General features: G+C 36.4%; 1 protein-coding gene across 6 annotated transcripts in view; it reads right to left on the reverse strand.

Annotated features, from left to right (window-relative positions):
• AUH (AU RNA binding methylglutaconyl-CoA hydratase) overlaps positions 1-24836 on the reverse strand; it is a 113932-nt gene that overhangs the window by 71520 nt on the left and 17576 nt on the right. For 4 of the 6 annotated variants that reach the window (XM_055698626.1, XM_055698623.1, XM_055698622.1 and 1 more), the window contains exon 4: positions 7508-7594. The exons of the other annotated variants lie outside the window; for them this stretch is intronic. In XM_055698626.1, coding sequence (XP_055554601.1) covers positions 7508-7594 — 87 coding nt within the window. The remainder of the gene's footprint in view (positions 1-7507; positions 7595-24836) is intronic. 6 annotated transcript variants of the gene reach the window in all.

The following is a 24836-nucleotide window of genomic DNA, read 5'->3' on the forward strand; positions in this document are numbered from 1 at the left end:
ATTATGGACAGTTAATAGGGACAGTGTGGTTTCTTATTCTTTATAATAGGAGCAAAAGCTAGGAAACTAATGAGAATGGAACTTTATCCCAGCTGACACCAGGACAAGGCACTTCAATCAAACCATTTAGCTACAAGGCTTCTGCAGCCAACTGTCCCATGATTCTCTTTTTGTACTACATAAAATAGTTGGGATATGTCATTCATCTTCAGTGATGCACTTCAGTTTGAAAAACAGATTCCTCAGTTTCTTCATATTTACTGTTTCCTCTTGTAGATTTATTCTGCCTTCAGCAAAATAACAATGAAGTAAACCCCAGATGACAGAATCTACTTTCTGTGCAAATGAAGAAAAGTTTTGGGCAGAAGAAAAATGAAAATTATTTCTTATCCTTACTAAGTATATTTAAGAACTTATTACACAAATAGCATAGCACATATTCAAGCACTGATTTTACAAAACAAAAGGAGAATGCTAAGGATAAAAGATTTCAGTTACATTTTTACATTCTAATTCTAGGTACATTTTTTTCTTTCTTAGCACACAAAATAAAACTTGAGCCGCTGCACAACTATAATCTCTAATAATTAAGAGAATCCAATGGGACAAGTCTGGATTTTTTTGTATTGTCTACTTGTTTGATTTACAGTATGAAGACAACATATACTCTAGTCCACTAGCATTCTTGTTTGGCATGATACAAAGAAAATCCTACAGATTGTGACCATTTTAAATGAACATTTCTATAATTCTTCTCCTGTACTATTTTCAGCAGTATTCTGTATACCCACATTCCCCACTCTAGTGCTAAAATATCTGTATTTTTAAATTAGCTTAATATATTAAGTAATAGTTTCAGTCAGCTTATTCACTGAACACTAGAAAGGATACACACTCTAATGTTCACAGTATGCATAAATATTTTTTTATATATATAAACTAGCTCAGTAATACCCTCAAAGCACCACATACCTACACAAAAGTCATGTTCAATACAAGACTTGAACATGATATTCTGAAGTCAATGCCTAATACTGGGCCCAAGCAGTGCACTTACAATTTCTTCGATAGAAGAGCAACATAATACTTCCAGTACCATACCAGGAATCGCTGCCCTTTGAATACCAATTGGTTCTAGGAACAGAGCCAGAGACTGAAACAGGCAAAGCAAAAGAGCTAACAAACTATTCCTTCTCATTCAGGGATTGAAACATGCATTTTCAAACCTGAACAGGAAGAGGAAAGGGTAGTTTCTCAACGCATCAAACATACACAATGTGGCTTCCAGGAGCCTTCAACACCAAGTCATACTGGAGGCCTGTATTAACAGTCAATGTGCAAACCGGCTATGTTGATCTCAGTAAACTATTTGAGCAAGCAGCATGCTTGTTTTGGTAGTGGCTTTCTGCGGGAGGAAAATTAAAGAGGCACAGCCAGAGCACAGGCACTTTTCCTCACAGAACAGCATTTGGAATTACTAACAGAAGGAAAACTGAACTACAGCTGAGGCTATGTTAATTTTTGTTAAGGCTGCACAGCAGTGCCAGAGATCAAAGTAATGAATCAGCAATGCAAACCCACCTCCCTCCCTAATCTTCGGATCTTACAACCACCTTATCCTAATATTTGAGTCCTCTGCTTCTGCATCTTTTATTGTAAGAGTTTTTAGAGAGTTATTATTATGGGGGGAAAAAGTGTATTAGCAATTATGGAAGCAATGCTGCCATACAAATAGTTAATAAGCATCTTGGTACAGAAGTTTAATGTTGCGTTCATTGCCTCTATAATGGTACAGAGTTTAGCATTGTGTTTTTTAATTAAAAACAATCCAATGCAATTTTACAAAGCCATAATTTCAGCTCTGCAAGGACTGTACTGTCTATTTAGGAAACAGACAATACTTAGTCAAAGGGTATCTTAAATTAATTCAATGTTAAGAGAAGCAGTAAATCTATTACTGGAAAACAACCAAGAGCTCAGCAACACATTCAGAATGCTAGCAGTCCTGAACTGTATTGGTTATGCTCTACACTTAACAGGCAACAACAAAACACAGCAAGCCAAAATCTCCCTTTCACAGTGTAAGCAATGTACAGAGACCACAATGCCTAAGGATGGCTGCTAAGTGTGGCACTGCTAGCTATACATTTGTCCTTTTTCAAATTTGATAGCTACCTGCAATATTTTATTCAGCTTCTCAGTTAATGCTTTCTCAAGTTATAGCCTGTATCTGCTCTTCCCCAAGAGAGAAATCCACAGTGTTAAACAAAGCTCCACAGAAGCACCAGAAACTCAAACAGCAAAATACAGCACTGTACTGACCTCATCAATGATCATTCTTGGCTATTTTTGGCTATTTTAAGACTTCACCATGGGAAGGTGGGGTGGCAGTTAGCAGCCCAGAAATCAAGCAAAATTTACATAAACCTGATCCCACTCTTGGGATCTCTGTGATCAAGTTTTGACAGCTTGCATCCAAAATAAATCTGTAGCGTATAATGCAGCACAACCTAAGAGTTCCCAAGGATGTATGACCTTAAATAGTCAAAAAGGAACTTTTGGGAGAAGAGACTTTTCTCCTGAAGGATGAACAAGAGCACTCTTTTAGGTAAATCAAATGTTTGGTGATGACTGAGACAAGCCAGAATGACAGAAAACTGCTAAGGAGGAAAACACCCAAAACTTCAAATATATGGTTGTATCTACTTTGAATAAAATAAAAAGCACACAATAAAAAAAAAAAAGTGCAATGACTGCAAGGTGCTTTCATTCAGGATAACCTCATTCAAACCAGACTATGTCAAAACTAATCACATCTGTGAAAATTATGTCTAAACAAGGTTTAGTAATATCACTACTTATTAAAGTTATATCAAAACTTATGCACAGAAACTAATCAGATGTCTTAGAGTACTATAAGGTTTGTTATAATGGAACATGCCCATTAGAAAACAAGTACAACTAGCATTTCATTAAGAATTTCTTCCTCAGCTTAGTTGAGAACTAGGTTCCATCAGGTCACAAGTAAGGTGTTTTGTCTCCAAATGTGACATAAAAGTCAAACCTAACTACACTTAATTTTGATTTTTACAAGTAACCAAAAAAGCCAGTCTCCAAATTATATTTTTTCCCCAATTGTGGATTTTAGGTACTTAAACATATATACTTTGGAAAAGCTTTGCAATTTTGTTTCTCACTAATGAGGGGTTGGGGCCAAACATCACTGAGTAATTACAGGTATTTGCTCAGTTCCAATGCTGCAGCTTCACCTTCTCTTTCTGCTAAACAAGGTGGTTTTTTTGGAGGGCAGTGGTTATTACATTCAGCTCCACATATAGCCTCAGTTTGTTTTGCAACTGAAATCACAGATTATGTACAATGATTATATCACAGCCCAGACCCCACAGCCAGTATAAAGAACAACATGGACTTAATGGGAGTCATATCATAAAATACATGCTGAAGATCTGACCCACAATGATGGCTTCCCCCCTGCCCCAAGCATCAAAAACAAGGTTTCTGGGAGTCAGTAACATTTGATTTCATTCCATCAGGCCTGTTTTGTTTTGCATGGTTGCAAGAGATCTATTAATGCCTTCTCTCCTATTTTTTTGCGGACAAAGCCAGCCTTACATCAGTAACAAAAAGCCTCACGGCAGAACACAGTAATGGACAGGCAGTCTTACAATTCTTACTACTAAAAAAAAACCAAAAAAACCCCACACCACAAAACAACAACAAAACCAACAAAAAAAAAGTAAACAAACCCCCACATTTCTGGTGTAATTTTAGAAGAAGCAACCACTGCTAAAAATAGAGACTGTTTTGATCCCCTGCCCCCCCAACTCAAAGCATTGCAACGAATGGCTCAGTACAAATTTTCAGCTTTTTTAAATCCTTCTTTTTATACCAAGTGGTATTTACTGCAGTCTTAATACTTCACCCAAATTTAGCAAGAAGTTGTAAATTAATCTCTTAAAAACAAATGCAGTATGCTTTCAATTTCCAGAAATTTCTCTTCTGTAGCCATATTCCAAAATGATACTACAGCTTTTTACACAAACCACTAGTGTAAGGGTTTTAAATGTAATGAAATTGACAGGAAATAAAGAAAACCGAAGTATGTCAATTCTAAAAAGATAAGTTTATGCAGTTGTTCAAGATTTAATTAACCTTTTTTGTATTTTATCTACAAAGATAATTTAATGGGTCTTCTTTCTGAAAATATTGCTTAAAAGAAGCATCTCCTTACTAGGTCACACACCCAAACACAAACGCAATTATCAAAACATGACCTATTTCTGAAAAGCAAAAAGTAGAACACATTTTAAATGAGATTACAGCATTAAACTTGGATACAAAAAAGAAAAAACAAAGTGGAAGATTGGAAATGTTGTTCCCTGGCTATATAGCATTCTACAGTGGCAAATAATAATTTGAAAATTGTTTCCTCTCTTTAACGATCTCAGAACATTCTATTCTGGTTGTGCTGGGTAGGAAATACATCATTATTATTTTCAACACACAGAATCATTGCAATAATCAAATGCAAATACAATGTCCCACAAGTTCTACAAAATTACATTCTGGAATGCCAGATAATTTCTTCAGAACAAAAAAAGAAGAACTGAGAATTTCTGATGCTGCAAAATTAATGTTCACTTCTATTCATAAGGTATCACACAACATGACATCATGTTCACCCATATAATCTAATCTCATTTATAAAATCCACTGTTTTATATTCTCTACTGATTCCTGATTTAGGGAACCACCTTTTAGATTGCTCTGCAAAGACCCTTCAGAAAAATGTTACATCCATCCTATAAATACATGTACTGTTAGCATAATGTGTTCAAAACCAGTATCTCAAATGTCCAAACATACACAATATGAAAACTGACCAATAATATTAGAAGTGGTATCTCAATATTATTCTCTAATCCTGTAAAAAAAAAAAAAGCCTTTAAACTGAGAGATGGTCAAGTATCAGGTAACCATTAAAGAACCTTCTAGTGACTGTTTTGTTTAGTGTTTTAAAGCAGAAATGGCAAAATGGGGACAGGGAGGGAGTAAGGAAGGAGGGAGAAGGGGGAGAGAAAGAGAAAGAAGGGGGAGGGGAGAGAGACACTCATTCCACCTAAGCAAAAGTTTTGTTACAGTATCGGGTAAGGGTTACATACATTCAAATTCTTTCTCTTTTCCAACCTGCAGCATGTTTAATTGCTATTATTGCATCCCCTGACAAACGTTCCTATCAAGGTACTTCAGTGACTGTTCTGGTTTCAGCTAAAACAGAGTTAATTTTCCTCTTAGGAGCTGGTACAGTGCCGTGTTTTGGATTTGGTTTGAGAATAATGCTGATAACATACTGATGCTTTTAGTTATGGCTAAGTAATATTTATACTGAGACAAGGACTTTTCAGTTTCTCAGGCCGTGCCAGCGAGAGGGCTGGAGGGGCACAGGACATTGGGAGGGGACACAGCCAGGACAGCTGACCCGAACTAGCCAAATTCCATACCATGGGGTGTTACGCTGAGTACATAAACTGGAGGAGGAAGAGGGAAGGTGGGGACATTCAGCATTATAGTGTTTGCCTTCCCAAGCAACCGTTATGTGTGGTGGAGCCCCACTCTCCTGGGGATGGCTGAGCACCTGCCTGCCCATGGGAAGTGGTGAATGAATTCCTTGTTCTGCTTTGCTTGCATGTGCAGCTTTTACTTTACCTATTAAACTGTCTTTATCCCAACCCCTGAGTTTTCTCACTTTTACCCTTCCGATTGATTCTCTCCTCTATCCCACTGTGGGGGGAGTAAGCAAGCAGCTGTGTGGTGCTCAGTTGCCAGCTGGGGTTAAACCATGACAGTGACCTAGATTCTCCAATATTAATTCCACTTACTCACAATTTCATGCTTCTTTCTTAAGAAAGAGACTAGAGATCAATGAAGGAAAGCACTCACACTGGCTTCCTAACCTGCAAGTAATTCACTATTAGCATAATGATCCACTATAAACCTTTCAGATAATACTTAAAATTTGCTTACATATTCAGTAGTTAAATACTCTCACAGGAGCCTTAATGAAGTTCAAGACAATCAAACATTTGTCTTAAACTCTTTTCAACTCTGAAGGAAATCAAAGCATCAAACCACTGTGTATATTTTCCAAAGCATCAAACCACTGTGTATATTTTCCAGCTATTCTGTACAGACTGCTGAATTCAAATATTTTTTTTTTACTTCAGGAATTTTTTCACTTAAAAAAAATAAAAATAATAAAATTGAAAAAAACAAAGATCTCCTGATCATAGGAAGATCTTAAAACCAGTTGCTCCTATTTAAAAGTTAAAAGCAGCTCAGAAAGCATTTTCAGTAACTTCAGTCTAAGGCTGAAAAATTTTCTCTTAGAGGTAAGGAAGCCTCTCAAAAAGCTTATGAACTAATTGAAACAACTTGTTGCCTCTTGCTTGGCATTCCAATAGAAGGACAAACACCAGCATGAACAACAGGATCAGCTGCAGGAAATTCAGTATCTATGCACTTCTAGGTATGTTCCTGATTTTATCCACTTGAAGAGCCTTGAGTCTCTGCTTCGCTTCAAAGACAAGGCATTAATTCAAGGACACAGGCATCTCCATGAAGTACCTAATCAAAGACCCATCCTTCAGTAGTCTGTCATTTATGTCCAAAAACATACTGGTTTCCACTCAACATTCTGCCCAAACCAAGATCTGACCCAATGTATTTTTAAGAAAATGCATCTAAAAACATTCTCTAAAAAATTATTCTTCAAAGTTTTGTGACAAAATTTCAAGTGATAAAATATGTTGCGTATAAAATTAAATGTATGAAGTTAATTGCTTCAAACTTGGCACACTTGACTTCTCTTTCTGACAAAACGTATCAGCAATACCATGTTGAAAACCAATTTCATTAAAACTTATCAGCAGAATGTAGAAACATAATGATTTGATGATGAACTCGTAATGTAAAATTTCTAGAGAAATAACTATACTTAAAAACTGGTATAAGTCAATTAAAATCCCAAACTAGTAACAGGTTTTACTACTTCGGAACAAGTGCAATACTAAACAAAATTTCAGAAGGCCTTAGCAGCTACCTTTCTATCAACAGCCGATGTTTAACATGTTTACAAAATGTAGTAAAGACTGCATTGATTATATGAACCACAGGAATGCAAAATTAAAAATTTAATTCTAAAGTACTTGGGTGTCACTGAACAAGCCATCCTTTATGAAAACAGCTGGGCATATCATCTCTTATTTCAGTTAAGACTCAGCCTTTTCTAGCATTCTAAAAAAAAAGTCCAACTCAATCAGGAACATTTTACAAGAAGTAATGCACCATGATTCATATTTATCAATAGAAATCACAGATATCCTACTACCTGTCAAGAATTAACCCTACATGTTTATTGTCATTCCTCTGATCTAAGCCTTCTCAGGTTACAGTTAAAATAACATTGTCCAGAGGAGAGGTTACATACCCATTTCATTAATAGTTGCTCTTGCTTTTGAGACAAAAGAACTAACTTCACTTGAGTGCATTTTTGCTCTTTCTTTAAGGTCAGCACCTGTAAGTCACATTTCACACATGTTAGCAAGCTGTATACAGTACTGTAAATACATTTTCAAAACTAAAATATTCCTGCATTCCAAAAAAAAAATTAAGTCTACTTTGAGACAAGGACAGTTCAAATTAGTCATATTCATTTTCCACAGATTTCAAGGAAAACATGGACTGTTTATCAAGGAAAAACTAAAACAAAAAAACCCAAATGAACAACACCAAAAAATCAAATTACCCACCACCAGATTTTCACTAAATATATTCTTCCCAGTGACATTTCTTCTTCTCATATTAAAATAGTTTATGAACAATAACATTTATGCTATTATTTCATCAGATACTGTGTCACAAAGTCTGATAAATATGTTTTTTTCCATATTGTGCCCTTATTATTCTTTTATTGGTAGACCATAAAATACCTACAGTGCATGTTTTTTCATTAACAAACTATAGTTATCTAAATAAAAAATTCTACAGTAGACCTAGTACCATTTTTCTACTCACTTTACTGAAATGTATTTTTAAGTATGTTACATACCGTATTTTTTGTCAAATTTTAGCATTTTTGGGGAGAACAATTTTATTCTATTTCTTCATGCATACTCGAGAATAATTACGTTTCAAAAGCACACTAACTAGAGATGCTTACAAAAATGTGTTTTTAAAAATTCACTGATATGCAAAACCAACATTTTTCTCTCATGTGTAAAGAAAAATAGAAACAGATAGCAGCAGCAGTAGTAGTAGTAATAATAATAATAGCCAGGTACAGAGTAAGACAGAAAGTCCGTAATTCTTAAAATAAAAAAGACATTAAGACGACAAAATCTGCACATACACATTTATTCTCCAAAGTGCAACATTTCCACTGCAACTTCGTGTGTATTTTTTTCCATTTGCTAAACATGAACCTATTATGTTAGTCTCTTGGCATATGTCTGAAAAGCCTAAATAAGGTATATAATCAATGCAAAAAAAAGTTTTATAAATACTATGCGTTCAGGAAAATGCATTGGACTTGGGTTAAGCTAAGATTGTAACTCTGAATTTTAAAATAGGCAATTATAGGCTCCCCCTTTTACCTTTCTAGACTTAATTCACGACAGACCCTCTTGTCCCTCCTCATCAAACATAGTTTTAGATATACTTTTGTTGAAGGCATTAGCTGAAACTCACAACTCTAGATCTGTGAAAACCAGTATCTCAACGTGCTATTTTCTGATAGACATCCAGCTGCTGTTTTAAGGTAACACGCCCAATAAAGCCGCTCTACATCTCTCCTCCTACTTCCATCATAGCAAAACTCCTCATTTTACTAAGACTTTTGTTCTCCTTCTATGCATGTAAACATAAAAACAATGAGGCATCAGTTCTGATTGCATTTGCATGATTCCCACTAAATAATGTAAAGTTTAATTTACGCTATCAGACACCTTGCCAAAAGCTTCCAAACAACCTTCTAGGATATGCCTAACTGAAGAGAGTATGACAGGGCAGTTGAGCAGGCAGTACAAAACAGGAGTCACTGTGGTCAGTAACTAAATGCTGCACTGCAGCAAAAGTGCCATTGCTGCCTTACTAATTCACAATCAATACACACAGAAACCTTGCCAGGAACCTGAAAAGAAAACAAAATTGGCATCTGTAAATCTGGACAGAACTCTAAATTATACAAAACAGCAAGCAACTTTCAAAATGCATTTATGTATAGGTTTCTGTAGCTGAAGTGAGCTTTATAAAACTTAAAGACAAAACCTGTATCTCCAGGTGTGCAAATTAAAAACTATCAGTTCTCTGATACCAGTTAATGTCCAAGTGTAACTTCTACAACTCTGTCCAAGTCATTGCCTATATAATAAAAGAAGAAATGGTGTGCTTTACGAACAAGAAGACTATGTGGCTGTGCAATCCGAGTCAAAACTTCCACACACTGAAATCCTGCTCACTGGGCATATCCTTGAAGAGTATACAGAGAAAACTCCAAAAGACAGACACTGAACTTAAAAAAATACCTCTAGTACTGCTAAGAAAATCTACTGTCAAGATAACACTAAAGCAATTTTTAGATTTTGATTTTATTCAAACTCATTAAAAAATGAACTCGACAAAGAAAAACCACAACAGAACCCAACCCTTCTAAAACAAAAATACACAAACTGCAGACTTCTTCCTTCATTTAGAATATACATTTCCTTAAAGATACTTAGAGAAACCTATTAAATTTTCAAGAAAAACTTTTGTAATAATGGATTAAAAGATAGCTGCCAATTTAAAATTAATTATCTTAGTACTGTAAAAAAATTCTAGTACAATAGCTGATCTTGGTTCCTTAACCAACTTCTGTAATCTTACATTTCCCTTTTAAACTATTTCTCCCTCATAACTGTCAAGGAAATGAAAAAATTCCTTTTCCTAATCCTTTACTACTTTAGCCCTACAAAGCATAATCACAGTAACCGAAAACTTCTTCAGAGGGAAGACTTTTAGGCAGAAACCATTCGCTGTGCTCCTAACAGAACATGCACCTTGGCATCCTCTGGTTCACAGGAGATGGAACTGCCACCAGCTTAGTGCTTTTGTTCCTGTTATAAGATTCAACCACTGATCAAAGAATTCTTTGGCCCATATAGCAGAGAACTATTCACATTTCTTCAAAATCTGTTCTCAAGTCAAAAGTAGGAAAGGTTAAGTTTCTGAAGACAGCCATGAAGGGGACTGCAGGTTCAACCAGAGACTTCTGCTCTCTCAGCTACTGAAATCAAAGATCCCTCCTCTCATCCTAAGTTTCCTACTTTAAAGTATCTGAAAATAGTATTTGCTCAACTGCCGAGAGCAACACAGTAGTTAAGCTTTTCAAACTACAAAACCTCTCACAGAATGACCCTCTGCAACTTTCCCATGGGCCACAGCTGAAATCTGCAGACGGGTTTGGCCTCTCTGCTTCCCCACATCCAGATCCAGCTGGCCCCAGGGGCTGCACGACGGGTCTGTGACCCCGCACCACAGTGGATGTGGGGCGCTCCAAGCCCTTCCACCCCAGGGTGTAAGAAAGGGGGAACCTGAGCTAATACTGAGCTGAGGCAAACTAACTGCTGCAGATCTGACTGTACACTGTAATTATGTCCCCACATCCATCTGGTTTGTACTGAAGCATGAATCATTGTTTTGTCCATATTACACTGCCTGGTTTCTCAGTGCTTTGTCCTGCTAATTGATTCTCACCCGCTCAGAAACATAGCAAAATCCAGTCAAAACTAACTGTGGTTCCAGGGGTCATGGTCCCCAGTTCTCACCCAATTCTGCTCCCAGCACTTTATGAACTCCCTTTTAAAGACCACAGAGTCCCACTTTCAAAGTAATAGCTGTTGGTACAGGACAAAAAGAGAGGTGCAACAATGGAAGACTACATTGCCAGTGCATTGGCCACTTCCTCCTACAGCTACGTTGGGATCAAGGCATGTACTCCCCACCCGTGCGTAAACTCTTCTTGAATCAACTTAATTCACAGAAGCATCATTTCCAAAGTTACAAAGCAAACTGGTAGGAGAGAACTTCCCTGTACACTTCCGATGAACAGTGCTATTTGCAAAATATCAGTACGAACAGCGGTCTTTTGGAGGTCTGCTGAGCAGCGAGTACATAAACCGGTATTCACAAACCAACCCTTGAAACTACCCTGAAGAAGATTCATGCTGTTTTAAATACTGCCTACACTTCTACTGAGGTTTGTTAATCCAAAAGAAAATCCCTCTTTGATTCTGATCCATCACTTTCTGACTTCCCCCCTCCAATACTAGAAGAATACAGAAAAGTTAGTTAAATTTTTTACACTGCTTTCCATAGGCATAAAAACTCTGATGTAACCAATTAACTGTCTTTGCATGTTTTTTCAACATTTAGCCACTGTATACTGTCAGCCGTCTGGAGAGTTTTTTGCCGTATGTGCCCAACTAGCATTTCACAATGATGCCAGAGAAAATGTTTATTTGAGAAAGCCAAGGACAGTCTAACAAGATAGGCGTATTGCTGTTATTCACCAGAATTTTACCACCTACATGTCCATACGACAAGGATGGCTATTTATCTTAGAAAGCACACCAAAACAAATCTAGTTTTACTGTGATTACTCTGACTCCATGCCTCCTCCCCTATTTGGGTATTTTCACACACTTTCTAAACAGGATTTATATATCATTGAAAAGTTAAGTGTTGCATTTGAGAAATTTGTTTCAATATCTTTATTTAAGCCTCACTTTCCAAATACCATAAATGCCTAGAAATTTTCTTGTACAGTACCGTTCTATACTATGCTTTTAACACATTCTTAAAAAACACACCACAAAAGCTGTAAACTAAAAAGGCAGAAAATTTAATGGTTTATACATTATACTTAAAATTTTAACTTTACTCAATAAATAATTTTATTGAAAAATAAGTCTTTTAAAAATCTGACACACTAAAATTAAACAGTGAAGTTATTTTACCAAGTGCCAAAAGGTGCCCAAAGCGCCTTTTCTCTAAGGAGGAAAGGAAGTGACACATGCACAGGCATTTGAGGCAGAATAAAGCATTACATTCTTACAGTAGCAATGTTATTTTGAGCTTGCCCTTTGATCTTGCTGAGCACAGGTTGACCAATTGTGTCAGCACACCAAAATTTTAGTAAGGAAGTGACATCTGAGAGTTTCAGAAGACACTCTTTTGCATGCTCTGTTCAATTCCTCTGTATCTTGTTGGCAAGAACTAGAAACGCTGAGAACTGCAAAGCACAGAGGCACCACTTATAATATGTTTAATAACCCAAGGAATTAGGTTAAGGAATTTATGAAGGAAACTTACAAGGCTTTCAACTAGGAGTACAAAATATGCACTACCTCACCAATTAAAAAGTTAAGAACTACCATGTACCCATAACTTATTCCCACAGAAAGTAATTAAGCAGACTGTGGATTAATATCCCTCCTTCATGCACAAAAATAAGACACTTAAGATACTGAACTACAATACTGAGGCAAATGGTCAATTTTAACATATGTTACAGATTAATTTATAACTACTACTACAAAAAAAAAACATCCATTAGGGTACATGTAAATATCTTTCCTCAAAGGCAGATGTGTGGAGCTCCTAGAGAAGCCACTGTAAGAAAAGCCATTTTAGCAGAAATCATTAGCAGTACCCCAATCAACTTTTATGAAGCTAGGAACACCCCAAAAGGGAGCTGTACATACATATTTGTGGACAACGCTACAGCCAACTAACTTTTTTTCTCCAAATCTCCAATAATTTCAGAAACAAAGGTTTTACATCCTGAAGTCTATTCAGGACAACTTAATTTCCAATCTTGAACAGAAACTGCCATACCTCATGAAACAACTATATTTATTTAGAGATAGTGACAAGTCTAACGTGAGCAAAACTTTCTTGAAATAGAATTAGAGTTTGCTAAATATATATACCCCAGTAATAAATAAGTTACATTACTCTGCCAGCACATATATACCTCCATAACCTTAAAAATCCTTAAAAAACCATAAAAGCATAATGTAAAGTTGATTATAATAATGTCATGATATAGATTAATTATTTTTATTTTGCTTTCAACTACTATTTTTCTGTGTCTAAAGCCATACGCTTGAAAAATCACAGTCTGTCCTCAGCCTGTTCTGCCACTTCAGTTATACCATTCCAGGTCCAGGACTTCATATTTATCTTTGTTAAACTTCATGCAGTTCTTGTAGGCCTGATTTTGCAGCTTGTTAAGGTCTCTGAATGGTGGCTCCTCCTTCCCACATACCTATCTATCTTTCCACTTTGAAGTCATCTGCAAACTCAGTGAGGGTTCAATCATACCTTTAGAGTATTTTAAAAGGTATTGAATAGCACTACCAGACCCAGCATCAACCCTCAAGGAACTCCAGTTGTGACTAGCTGACAGTTTTGACTTAAACTATTAACATTACATCATCCTTTGACCTTGGCAGGTGAGCCACTTTTCACGGTCTGTATGCCCAGGTATTTTACCAACTTCTCTACCAGGATGCTAGTGGAAAACACATTAGATTCCTTGTAAAATCAAGGTACCCAGCATCCATCTCATCTGTCATCCACTGACCAAGCCGTTTCATCACAGAAGGCAACCAGGCTGGTGAAGCGCAATCTACCCTTGGCTGAGTTTTCCCAGATACTTTTTTGTCTTTCATTTGCCTGGAAACAACTTCCACAAACACTTGTTCCATAATTTCCCTGGAGACTGAAGTGAGACGGATTGGTCTGTAGATTCCCAAATCTTCCTTTTTGCAAACGGGTATATTTGCCCTTCTCCAGTTGCTTAGGTCTTTAATGACCTTGCAAACATGATAGATGGTGGTTCTCCATTGCACCAACTCAGATACACATGAACAGGATCTGATGGGATGTATATGTCCAACCAGTATGGAAGGACTTTAGCACAGTCCTCCTTTACTCTCGGTGGTTTGCTGTTTACTTTGTTGTTGCTTCATGGCACAGAGACTTGGGAGCTAACCTTCCCCATGCAGACCAAGGCAAAGAGAAAATGGGAGCACTTCTGCCTTTTCTGTGTCATTCGTAACTAAGCTGTCAGTACCACGCAGTAGCAGACCTACATTTTCCTTGAACTGTTACTTGGTAGTAACATATCAACAGGGTGTTTCCTTGTTATTCTTGACGCCTTTTGCTAGTTTGAGCTTCAGCTGAGCTTCTTCCATCCAAAACATACCTGAGCAATATTTTTGTATTACTTTTTGGGAGTCTGTCGCATTTTTCAAGGGTAAGGTGAATAAAAAACTCCCCCAAAAATACATTAATGGATATTTGAGAGATCAAAAGACAGAAAGAAGCTGCTGCTTTTTTTTTTTTTTTTTTTTTTAAGAAAGGGAATGTTCAAATCTAAATGTTTAAGAGCTACAGAACACACAAAATAAAATGTACTGAATATGCTCCAGTGTATTCCTAAATATTTTCGAGATTTAATATTCTGACTATATCAATACTTACAAGGCAGTTACTAATTGAGAACATTAAGAAATGAAACATCATTTCATTAAGAATCATAGTTTTGACTCTTGAGGTATGACAGATCTGAAAGTTAAGGACCAAGAAATGGAAAAAAACATTACTACCTACTAAACAAGGAACTAGCAATTGCTTCTGAGGATAGGCTTCTATTATGGAGTACCACTGAAAAGAAAGGTCTTACTCAAAAAGCAGTACAGCTTACTCTCTGCCTTTTCTGTTCCCTGAGATTTCATATTTTAAACTTTTAATCAAGTATGTGCATGTAACAGGTAAAATTTAAATTAAAAGATCATTTCTCCAAAGATTAATCTCTAAGAGAACAATGTATCGCTGGCAAAATACGGCTTCACATAAAAGTCTTTTTTTTGTTTTGTTTCTTACTCCTTAAGGACAGATAAAAATCTGAGATTCACATTAACTTTGCCTGTGGTGTCAAGTACCTCCAAACTTTTCAATGAGGAAGGAATCCCACGACATTTAGCTTCAGTTTCCACACAGTTTTATCCAAACTCTCTTATCTTCTTATGCTTAAATTTTTCTTCATATTTATTTTTTTATTTGAAATTAAATAGACATATTCACCACTTTTACATGGCAAGTATAACTTGGATCTCTACATTTTAGTGCATTTCATACTGGGATTTTTAAAAAGATAATGGCACTTCAGCAATTTAAACAAATTAGGTAGTAAACAAAAAACACAACAGTAAAGTCAGTAACATATAACAAAATATATTTTCAGCAAGTGCTGAAAATTTTCTTTTATAAAAGGGAATAGAGAACTCCAAAAGTTATATGTAAGTGTTCAGAACTCATGTTTTTCACATGCACAAAGTTCTTGGAAAGTCAGTACACTATAAAGATCCGGACTGAACTGAAATGAATGTAATGGTACATATGCTCATGATCATTAGGAAGAATTTTAATATATAAAGTATAAGGAACCAGAAGAGTAAAACCAGTACATTACCATAGGACCCAGCCTTAAGAGTGAATGAATATATTTAAAAGGTGGTTCTGAAGTCCCGAAGAGCTATAAACAGCCATGGGCTAAAACCACAGATCATGGCCCTGTGCCTATCTAATTGGGTTGTCTCAGTTTTTGGTACTGTTAAACACACACATTAAGGAGGTTATGATAGATTTTTCATAATTGCCTGTTAAATAACATTTTGTCTAAGAAACTAGTTAGCAACATATGGTTATTACATGGTTTTTAAAGCATCAGACTTCATAATTCACCTTTCATAACTTAGGGGTTGTCACCTACTTTCTCTATTAATCATTTGCTTTATTGAACAGCAACCATGAATCCTACTGCACACTGGTATAGACACAAATTTCTGCACACACCAACTGAACTAAGAAAAATTTATTTACATGTAACTTTGGTAAAAAGCAAGGTGTATTCTAAATTTCAAAACAAAATGAGAAGGATGTTGGCTGCAGTCGTCTTAGTCAAGGGAAAAACAATTTTGCATGAAGGATGATACGTATGTTCCCTACACAAGGAAGTAAATAAAATGAATAAAATCATTTAATTTCTATGTAAGACTTTATATTCCTGAAGTTCTCTAAATATGGATATATTAAGTCAAAAATGATATTGATATTCTTCCATATAAGATTTGCTGTCATAATTTATTAGCGTGACTTGGATATCAGCACTTTTTGCGTATATCCCCTCTGAACAGAAAAGTTCCTGAGAATCCTCAAACTGTGAAGAACAAACAAAATGTCTGCAATACCTGTATATCTGAGCCTTTGGCAGGATGCCAGTCCTGAGCATGCCCTCTGGAATGATGGCAGTCTTGTAGATCCACTGCTAAAGGTTATCTCATATCTTGCAATAATTTACACCCAGATCAGCACATTTAAAGCACTAGCTGCTGAATCAGTTCCCATAAATGGGATATTTCAGAAAATACAACTTTTGGGGCTTTTTTTAAACTTTTTTTCTCTTTTATGCTTTTAAATTTCAAGCCTTCCTTAAAGTCTAAGGTGCTAATTCAGACAGGTTCCTCCTCAAACCCAGGAACCCGGAATATAAACAACCCTAACTTTATTATATAAAGTTCTACAATCCCTTTTCAATGCCTACGCAAATTCAGACCAGATAGAAATTAGTCAGCTGACTCTTTTGCCATCCTGTCTAACTCTACACCAACAATATTGTCTAACACCCAACAATATTCCGCCTGTTAACCTTTTCTGCACCAACAAAAAAAAAAAAGGTAGCTTATACCTTACATGCCTTTCCTGAATTCATCTTCACTTGCGGAAGGGGGCGGGGAGGGGAAGAATCATTATAAGGATCCTAATCTCACCTCTTAAAAACAAAGCCAATTTTTTCCCGAACACTAGCTGATTTTCTTTGTGACACTTCCACCATCCAACAACTGCCTTAGTCACCCCCTAGCCTCTTACAAAGCCAAAATATTGGGAAACTTATCACAACAGGGCTTCCTTTAGTTTCCTCCATGGCACATGAAAGAACACCAGTACTGGTGAAAGAACAAGAACAGTACAGCTACGTGTTTCTGAAGAGTAAGTTAAGACAGTATTAACTTTGATTCTGTGCTATGCTTCACTTCTAGTGACTTCTGCCAGGCTAACAAATCAGGACTAGCAGAGGACACAGTCATAAAGACATTATCCCCGTCTCTCAGACAGATACAGAGTTAGTGGAGAAGATCCAAAAGACGGTTGTGGCAGCAGTGAAGGCCACCTGGTAAGTGGCTAGGAACCACAAATACAGACTTGTCGAGCAATCAAACCACGACAAACCTGTTTGTGCTGATCTTCAAACACTCGCCCATACAACAGCACAACTACTTAAACATGGCAAGACTGTAAGTTTACATCTCACATCACGGTAATGATAAATACTGTAGTTTAATAAAAAGCAATGTATGTTTCAATTATTATTCAATACAGAGGGGTGTTTTAACAAAAAAAAAAGGTAATGCTACTTCCTATACCACTTGTATTTCTATGTTATTTCCACAATAAGCATTACAGAAGTACTTCTTTAATCCAGTCATTCTGCTAGTCTGAACATCCAACTTCCTCAAACCACTTTCCATTTTCAAATTCAACCTTCACTAAGAGAACTTCTCATCATGCCTATAACATGATGTGCATTTACTTTCTGGTAATGACACATGACTGAATTCTTATATAGAACAACAAAGGTCAAATGAGACAAGCATAAAAGCGGCATTTTTTACCCTACTATTTACCTCCAAACTAATGGTGGAATCATTAATTGTGATTTCTATGCATTATAAATCTTTCATTAAGAATATCCTCTGAAGAGATCAGCACCAGAGTCTTGGTTTTTAAACAAAGAACTAAAAGTAACTTCAACAGAATAGAACATATGCCTATTTTAACACCACTACTACCAAAAAAAAATAGCATTAATGTAGCATCACATTTCATTTGTATCAGGTGCAACAGCTTTGCTGTTGCAAATACCTAATCCCTATGATGACAAGTAATACACAATATTCTATCTTTTGATTAATAAGCAGGCATTCCTAAAACTTGCTAGTGGTGAGATTCTTCATCCTTCTTCTTCAATCTTAAATGAATAGTGACACTCAGACTGAACAATCTCAATAAATAGTACTAAGCCTTTCAACTCAAAGAAATACAAACACACAGAATTTTGAGCAACCAGATGTTTGTTCCACTTTGATTTCTAATAAATTAAGTAATCAGAAAAAAAGGGACATCTTTCATTGCACTTTTACAGATGACTGACTCAAAACTTTTGCATATACCATATATCTGACCACTGCACATATGGGGCTTTTTATGTTAAAAGGAATTGAAAGTGCTGGGTTACCTATTTTGATTAGTAATAATTACAAAAATAGTTACCTAACTGTACACCCAGTTTCATGAGCTGTAAATAAAAAAGGAGGAAGTGTGTTATGTGGTAAAAAAGAGAAAGTCACAATCTCTTCTAAAGAAGTCGTGAAGTCAGTATTCAGGCATAAATACTATTAAAGAAAGGAGAGTTTTTCCTAAGAAAAACCACAATTTGAACTCTTGTATCACCTGAATGTAGTTGAAGGCATCAGTGAAAGCCCCTTCTGCTTTTTCATTACCCTCCATCCCATCCCTTAACGTGAAAGGCACCACCCAGTATCTCTAGCTCCCTTTTCTTCAATGATCAGTATTAGTCATATCGATATATTCATGGGAAACTTCCAGCAAGATTCAATGACAGTGGACTCTGTGCTGCTATGCAGGAAGTGATACTTTCAGTGGAACATCTAAAGAAGCCGGTAAATAATCCATGTAGCATATGAAAATAAACACACCTTGTGAAAAATATCTGTAACAATAATCATGACTTGTTGCCTCCCAATTACAAGATGATCACTCTCTGCATACAGCAGACTACAGACAAACTTGAGTACAGATTCTGAAGTAATGGCCTTAGAAAGATTAGAAGAGGTTACTGAGGTTGACTGAGAGTCTTTTCAAGCTATAGCAGGTGAGAAGAACAAGGACTTCTGTAAGAAAACTCAAAAACGAGAAGAAAAGCCTTCAAAGTAAAAGATATGAGCTCAGCTTTGGCCATCTTAAATCTACTCAGAAAGCTCAAATCTTGAACTTAAAAAAAAAATAAATTTAAAAAAAGCATTAAATTCACTGGCATTCCTGTACAAACATCTCTGGCTCATACTAATACTGGGCCAGCACTCAAGGCCAAGGTCTTGACGTTCCACACAATGCTGTGTGAAAGTAAGGACAAGCATTTGAGTCATGAGCAGGAACATCTCTTAATAATGCTTTGTTCACACAGAAGTCAGACAGGAAAACAGCAACTGCAATTCCGTTTCTCATAAACACCAAGTTAAGTAGCTCACAAGCAGTACTTTCCCTTATTCCCAGTGTTCCAAAAGGCTTCAGACTTAGAAAAATAAATTAAATGCTTTGCAAATAGCGAAGTTTCCCAACTATTGAACATGTTTCAGCATCAATGTTGCAAACTCATTTCTATTTCCTAAGGATTTGTTATTTTAAAATACTTCTGAGATATTTGATCTCTTCTATTTTTAAAAGACCATTCAATAGATTTGTCACCAAATTGCTTCAGAAAAAGAAAGGAGGTCTGACATCGGAATATTACCTGCCATCTGGAGGGGCTTCAGAAATCATACAGATTAGTGGTATCTGAGCCCATCCACATGCAGTCAGGAAGTTCCAGCTGGTGACAGGAACTCCACAAAGAAATGTTAAAATATGAACAAGAGACTATTCTAGACCTAAATTCCTCATATTCTACAAAAAACTGCTGTTGCACTACTAACATGAACTACTGACATTAAGCTGGAAAACACTGATAGGCATCGTAGACAACTACAAATCTGCAAGTTTTTATCATTAAGTAGCTTTTGTTTTTTGCCTAAAACAGGCAGGATCTGACACAAAGAATTACAGCATTTCTTCTACTTACCTTTTAAATTTCTTTCGATGTAAGACAATAAAAGAGTTGCCTGATTTATATAAACAGAAGCACATGTGTATTTCCATTTATTAAAGCACAGATACGGGATCAGCATTTAAACAGGAAAAAAGAAAAATCTATATAAAGAGAAAATGATCTAAAGAGACACTTCAGAATTTCTTCATTTTCATATTACTTGTATTAATTTTACAAAGGAAAACACTTTGAAAGACGCAAAACAAATCTCTCCTGCCTGCGTATGAAAAAACTGCATACAAGATTCATACTATTTTTGCTATGGCCAGGTCTCCACCTTTTTCTACATCACTGCATGAACATATTATAACTGTGAATATATAAACAACTCCATACTACATTTATGTGGATTCTTGTTATTTTTTTCTCCTCTGGCTTTCAAGAGCTGCACATTCAATCTAGATGCTGCAAAAAAACAATCTTTTACTGTACTAAACCTATAACAAAGGTGCCCTTAAAGAAAACCAATGTATGCGGCAGGCAAAGACAACAGAAAAGTAAAAAATGTTAATTATTAGAAGGTTTTGTTCATATTTGTGTCAATTATGTATACATAATTGCATTGTGTGTTATTCTATGTCATTTATAGAAGGAAACAGATAAGAAACTAACTGTTGTAAATTGTTTTAAGATGAAAATGCCACAGATTCAGATATGTCTACATACCTCTGCTACATGATCATTTTATTCTTTTCAAAAGCAACTGGAAAATCATTCTTTACCATGCAATATCTATTTTTGCCACGTATTGCGCACATGTATTCTATTTCCAGCACACATTACCACCAAACACATGAGATCAGATTCTTTTTGCCAGCAGGTTTTCTCAGCTAAGGATATAAATGGCAAAGCAGGCTCAGTTCCCTCAGCAATAAAGAAATCAGGTGCCATAGGCACTTAGTACACCAGGGTAAAGCTCATACAGAGTTAGTTAGCTCATACAGTGCGCTGTGGCAACCTACCTCAGAGAACAGGAAAGAAAACCAGCAGCCTTTCTTCACAAATCAAGATGTCAAACACCCATAGATGTGACATGAGTATTTCAAATGATGGCAACTATTCAATTTGACTTAATAGTTATGGAAGAGATCTGGACCTCAGACACCACAGAGAAAAGTCAAATGCTCAGAGGTACAAAATACAAGTAAAAAAGAATTAAGGTCCTCATCTAAGCACAAACACATTTACAAGTGGTATGCTACATAGCAGGGGCCTAGCCAAAATACTAATTCAATAAGGATAAGTTAACAGCCCTAATTAATAATCTGTATATCTGTATCTTTCTGTCAAAGTGGTCTTCATCTGGTTTTAGCCACTTTAAAATCACACAGTTTTTAACCATTCTATATGGAACATAGACAAGAGAGTGTAACTTCAGGTGTGGAGCATCCATATGCATGCCCTGAAACTGTAGCAAAGGCTCTAGCCAACATCTGAAACTAAGCTTGCGGCTTTTGAGAAGATGTAGGAGAGTCTATGAAATGACATGGAATTCACACATAATACAGATTTGATTGCTTTCTTTTAACCATGATTTAAAGATGATGAAAACAGTGAGAATTACACGAACTAAAATAGCTACCCTCTATGATAATCATGTTAAAATGGGTCTGGTATCATAGAGTCAACCAAATTGCTCAACACCCCTACTGACCTGTTATCATCACTGAACCATGAACAAATTGGGATTACTGAAAGACAGAATTCTGTCTAATAAACTCCTCTGTTTCCTGTGCAATAAATAAAATTGCATTTCAAAATTAGGCAAAGCTGTCTTAGTTATCTACAACGTATTCATTACAGGGATGTACAAGCAGCTTGGAAACAGATGAAGTTCCTGAATTGTCTTAATGCAGGATAGGATACTTACCCAGCTTTCAAAAGATTAAAAAAAATTAATAAATTAAATGTCTTCACTCTTACATACAGAGAACTTTTTCTCTATCCCAAGATTTGAAATGAAAGACTTAAAGCAAAAGCATATTGCTGATGCAGGCCTATAAATACAGACAGCCAAACAACATTTTGTAATTTAGGAATATATCTCAAACTGTTTATCTAATACCTGATACTCTAAGGTGCTCCAATTCCAGACTGCAACTGTCCACAGGCAAAGTAGTCAGAATAACAATCCCAATAAGGCACCTCTGAAAGTTTGTGCAAACTGCCAACCATGACAGGCTAGAAGTACCAAAAGAATCTTTTTCCAAAACCTGCGTTTCTACCTGAAGAGTGCTAAAGATACTTTTGGATTAAAACCAGCTAAAGAGCAACTCCGTAAATACTAAGTTCTCAAGAGTTCAACACTGCACTATGAAAACAGAATAGTAAAAAAGAACCACCCTCTAGAGCCGCAACACCTGTTAGAACAGGCTTAAAGTGACTTCAAGCATCCCACTAGCAAAGTTAAAAAGGAATATAGTAACATTATAGTAATGTTAGTATTCGTTACCATACAGGGCATTTCTGGGGCTACCCCAGCTAGTGACTTAAGATTTCATCGTTGTGGCCACACAGAACTACAGTTTTATACTAGGTTTGACTCCAGCTAGCAGATAAGCCTCCACCCAGTCACTTGCTCACTCCCCAGCAGCCGGATGGAGAAGTAAAATGCAACAACAAAAGCAGGGGGACACACAACAGCCACCACTACCACCCAGTTTGTGGACTGAGATTAAGGCAGTTTAATAAGTACAGGGGGGCGGAGGGAAGAAGAAAAAAAATTATGCAAAAGCAACCCTCTACGACCAGCAACCGATGCCTTGTGAGTCCTGAGCAAGGTCTGCTTTGGAAAAACAACTCCCCAGTTTTACTGCTAAGCATGACATCATATATTACGGAATAGTCCCCTGCTCAATTCAAGCCAGCTGTGCCTGCTGTGTCCCCTCCCTGCCACTTGCACACCCTCATCACACTCAGTTGACATTGTTTTGGTCATCAATCTAACACAGAGCACCATAAGGCTGCTATAAAGAAAATTAACCCCATCCCAGCCATGCCTGTACAAGTTTTTAAGATAAGACCACTAGTACTCAAACAAGAATTTGTTAGCATATAGGTCAACGACAGACGAAACACAAATACTTCAAAACACCTGCAGAGACCTACAGAAAACCAATCCATACAAGAGTACCAGAGGACTCACCTGAACTGCCTTGTGACTTCAAAGGGCCTAAAGATACCAGTGAAGACTGCATAGATATTCCTGTAGCTTTAGATATTAAATCAACAGTTACTGAGCTCTAATATATCTGCAGGAAATCTGCACAGGCTACAGTTTGATTAAAGATGAAAAATTACACCATATTAAGTATTTTTCTGAACAGGAGAATCTCAAGCATACCAAGAAGACTTTGCTCACTTCCACAGAAACAAAGGCAGTTCTGTACCCTCTTCACTCATCTACCAAATTGAAGACTTCAGCAGTGCTGAATCTCGCAGCCCTCAGGCTTTGTTACACACACAAGAGACACCAGAACTGCTTTGCTGATGGTTATTGAATCATAGAATCATTTAGGTTGGAAAAGACTTTTGAGATCATCAAGTCCAACCATTAACCTAGCACTGCTATTATGTCCACTGCTAAACTATGTAAATCACTCTAGGGCTCCAGACAGTCAACAGACAGAAATACACTTCAAGAAGGCAGTTCATCTGATCTCCACTTTGCAGAAAGCCATCTTTAGTAGAAAATCCAAAGTCACCTGCTTTTGCCAACCCTAACATGCAAGTTTTCAGCTAGAACTTTTTTACTACTGTCAACTTTACCTGCACATCTCTATATTACATATATAGGTAACTATAAAAATTTCTTACATGGTGTCATGGACACGGACAGTCATCTAACTGCAAGTTTCAGTGATATGGGATAGAAAAGGAAAAGAAGGTGTGATGCATTTAAGCAAATACCTGTACACAAAGTTCAACACAAGTTCTAAGCAGTCCTAAGCAGTGCCACCAGGACTATATTTCAAAAGTCAAATCCCACCATAACAAGCACATGGAATGTAGGAAGTCATCTATACATGTAAACCTAGAAAAGGTGGATTTGTATAAACCTGATAGAAATACTAAAGAACACATTTTAAAAACCAAAATTAAATGCATTACAGTTACAACAGATACATAATATAGCTATTGAACATGCATTTCCAGTTCACACAAGCTGCAATAAGCCGGTTACTTCACCAAAGACATCTGTGGATCAAACCTTAGAGAAGCATATTTTAAAAAGCTGACAAATACAGACCAAAACTATTTCTGGTAATTCTCTAAATACTGAAATAAAAAACACGATATATTTTATATCCAGAAAGCAGAGTCTCTTTACAAAAGGAACTGGGAAAACACATTGTCCGATTACCTAAGGACATCCATTGCAGAACATTGTTTTCCCAATATAAAATGTTCTGCATCCATCTGGTATCTTTTCCATTTTAATTTAGTCTGTTCTAGTAAAATCCACTCCAGAGAAGACTTCATTATTTTAAAATTAACTAAAGCACTTCAGCTAAGCTCTGCATACACATTTCACTGTTCTAGGTACTCAAGTGAGTGTCTTTCACTGCTTCATAATCATCTTGACAAGATGTCACTTTCATTTAAATTCTAGGACATACTTGAAGATGCTTCTCCATAGCTCCTGCTTGTGTCAAGTCTGCACACCAAGCCACCAGGAATTTCTACTCAGAAGACTTCTGTATCA

This window comes from Falco cherrug, chromosome Z (genome assembly GCF_023634085.1).
Source record: "Falco cherrug isolate bFalChe1 chromosome Z, bFalChe1.pri, whole genome shotgun sequence".
Lineage (NCBI taxonomy): Eukaryota > Metazoa > Chordata > Aves > Falconiformes > Falconidae > Falco > Falco cherrug.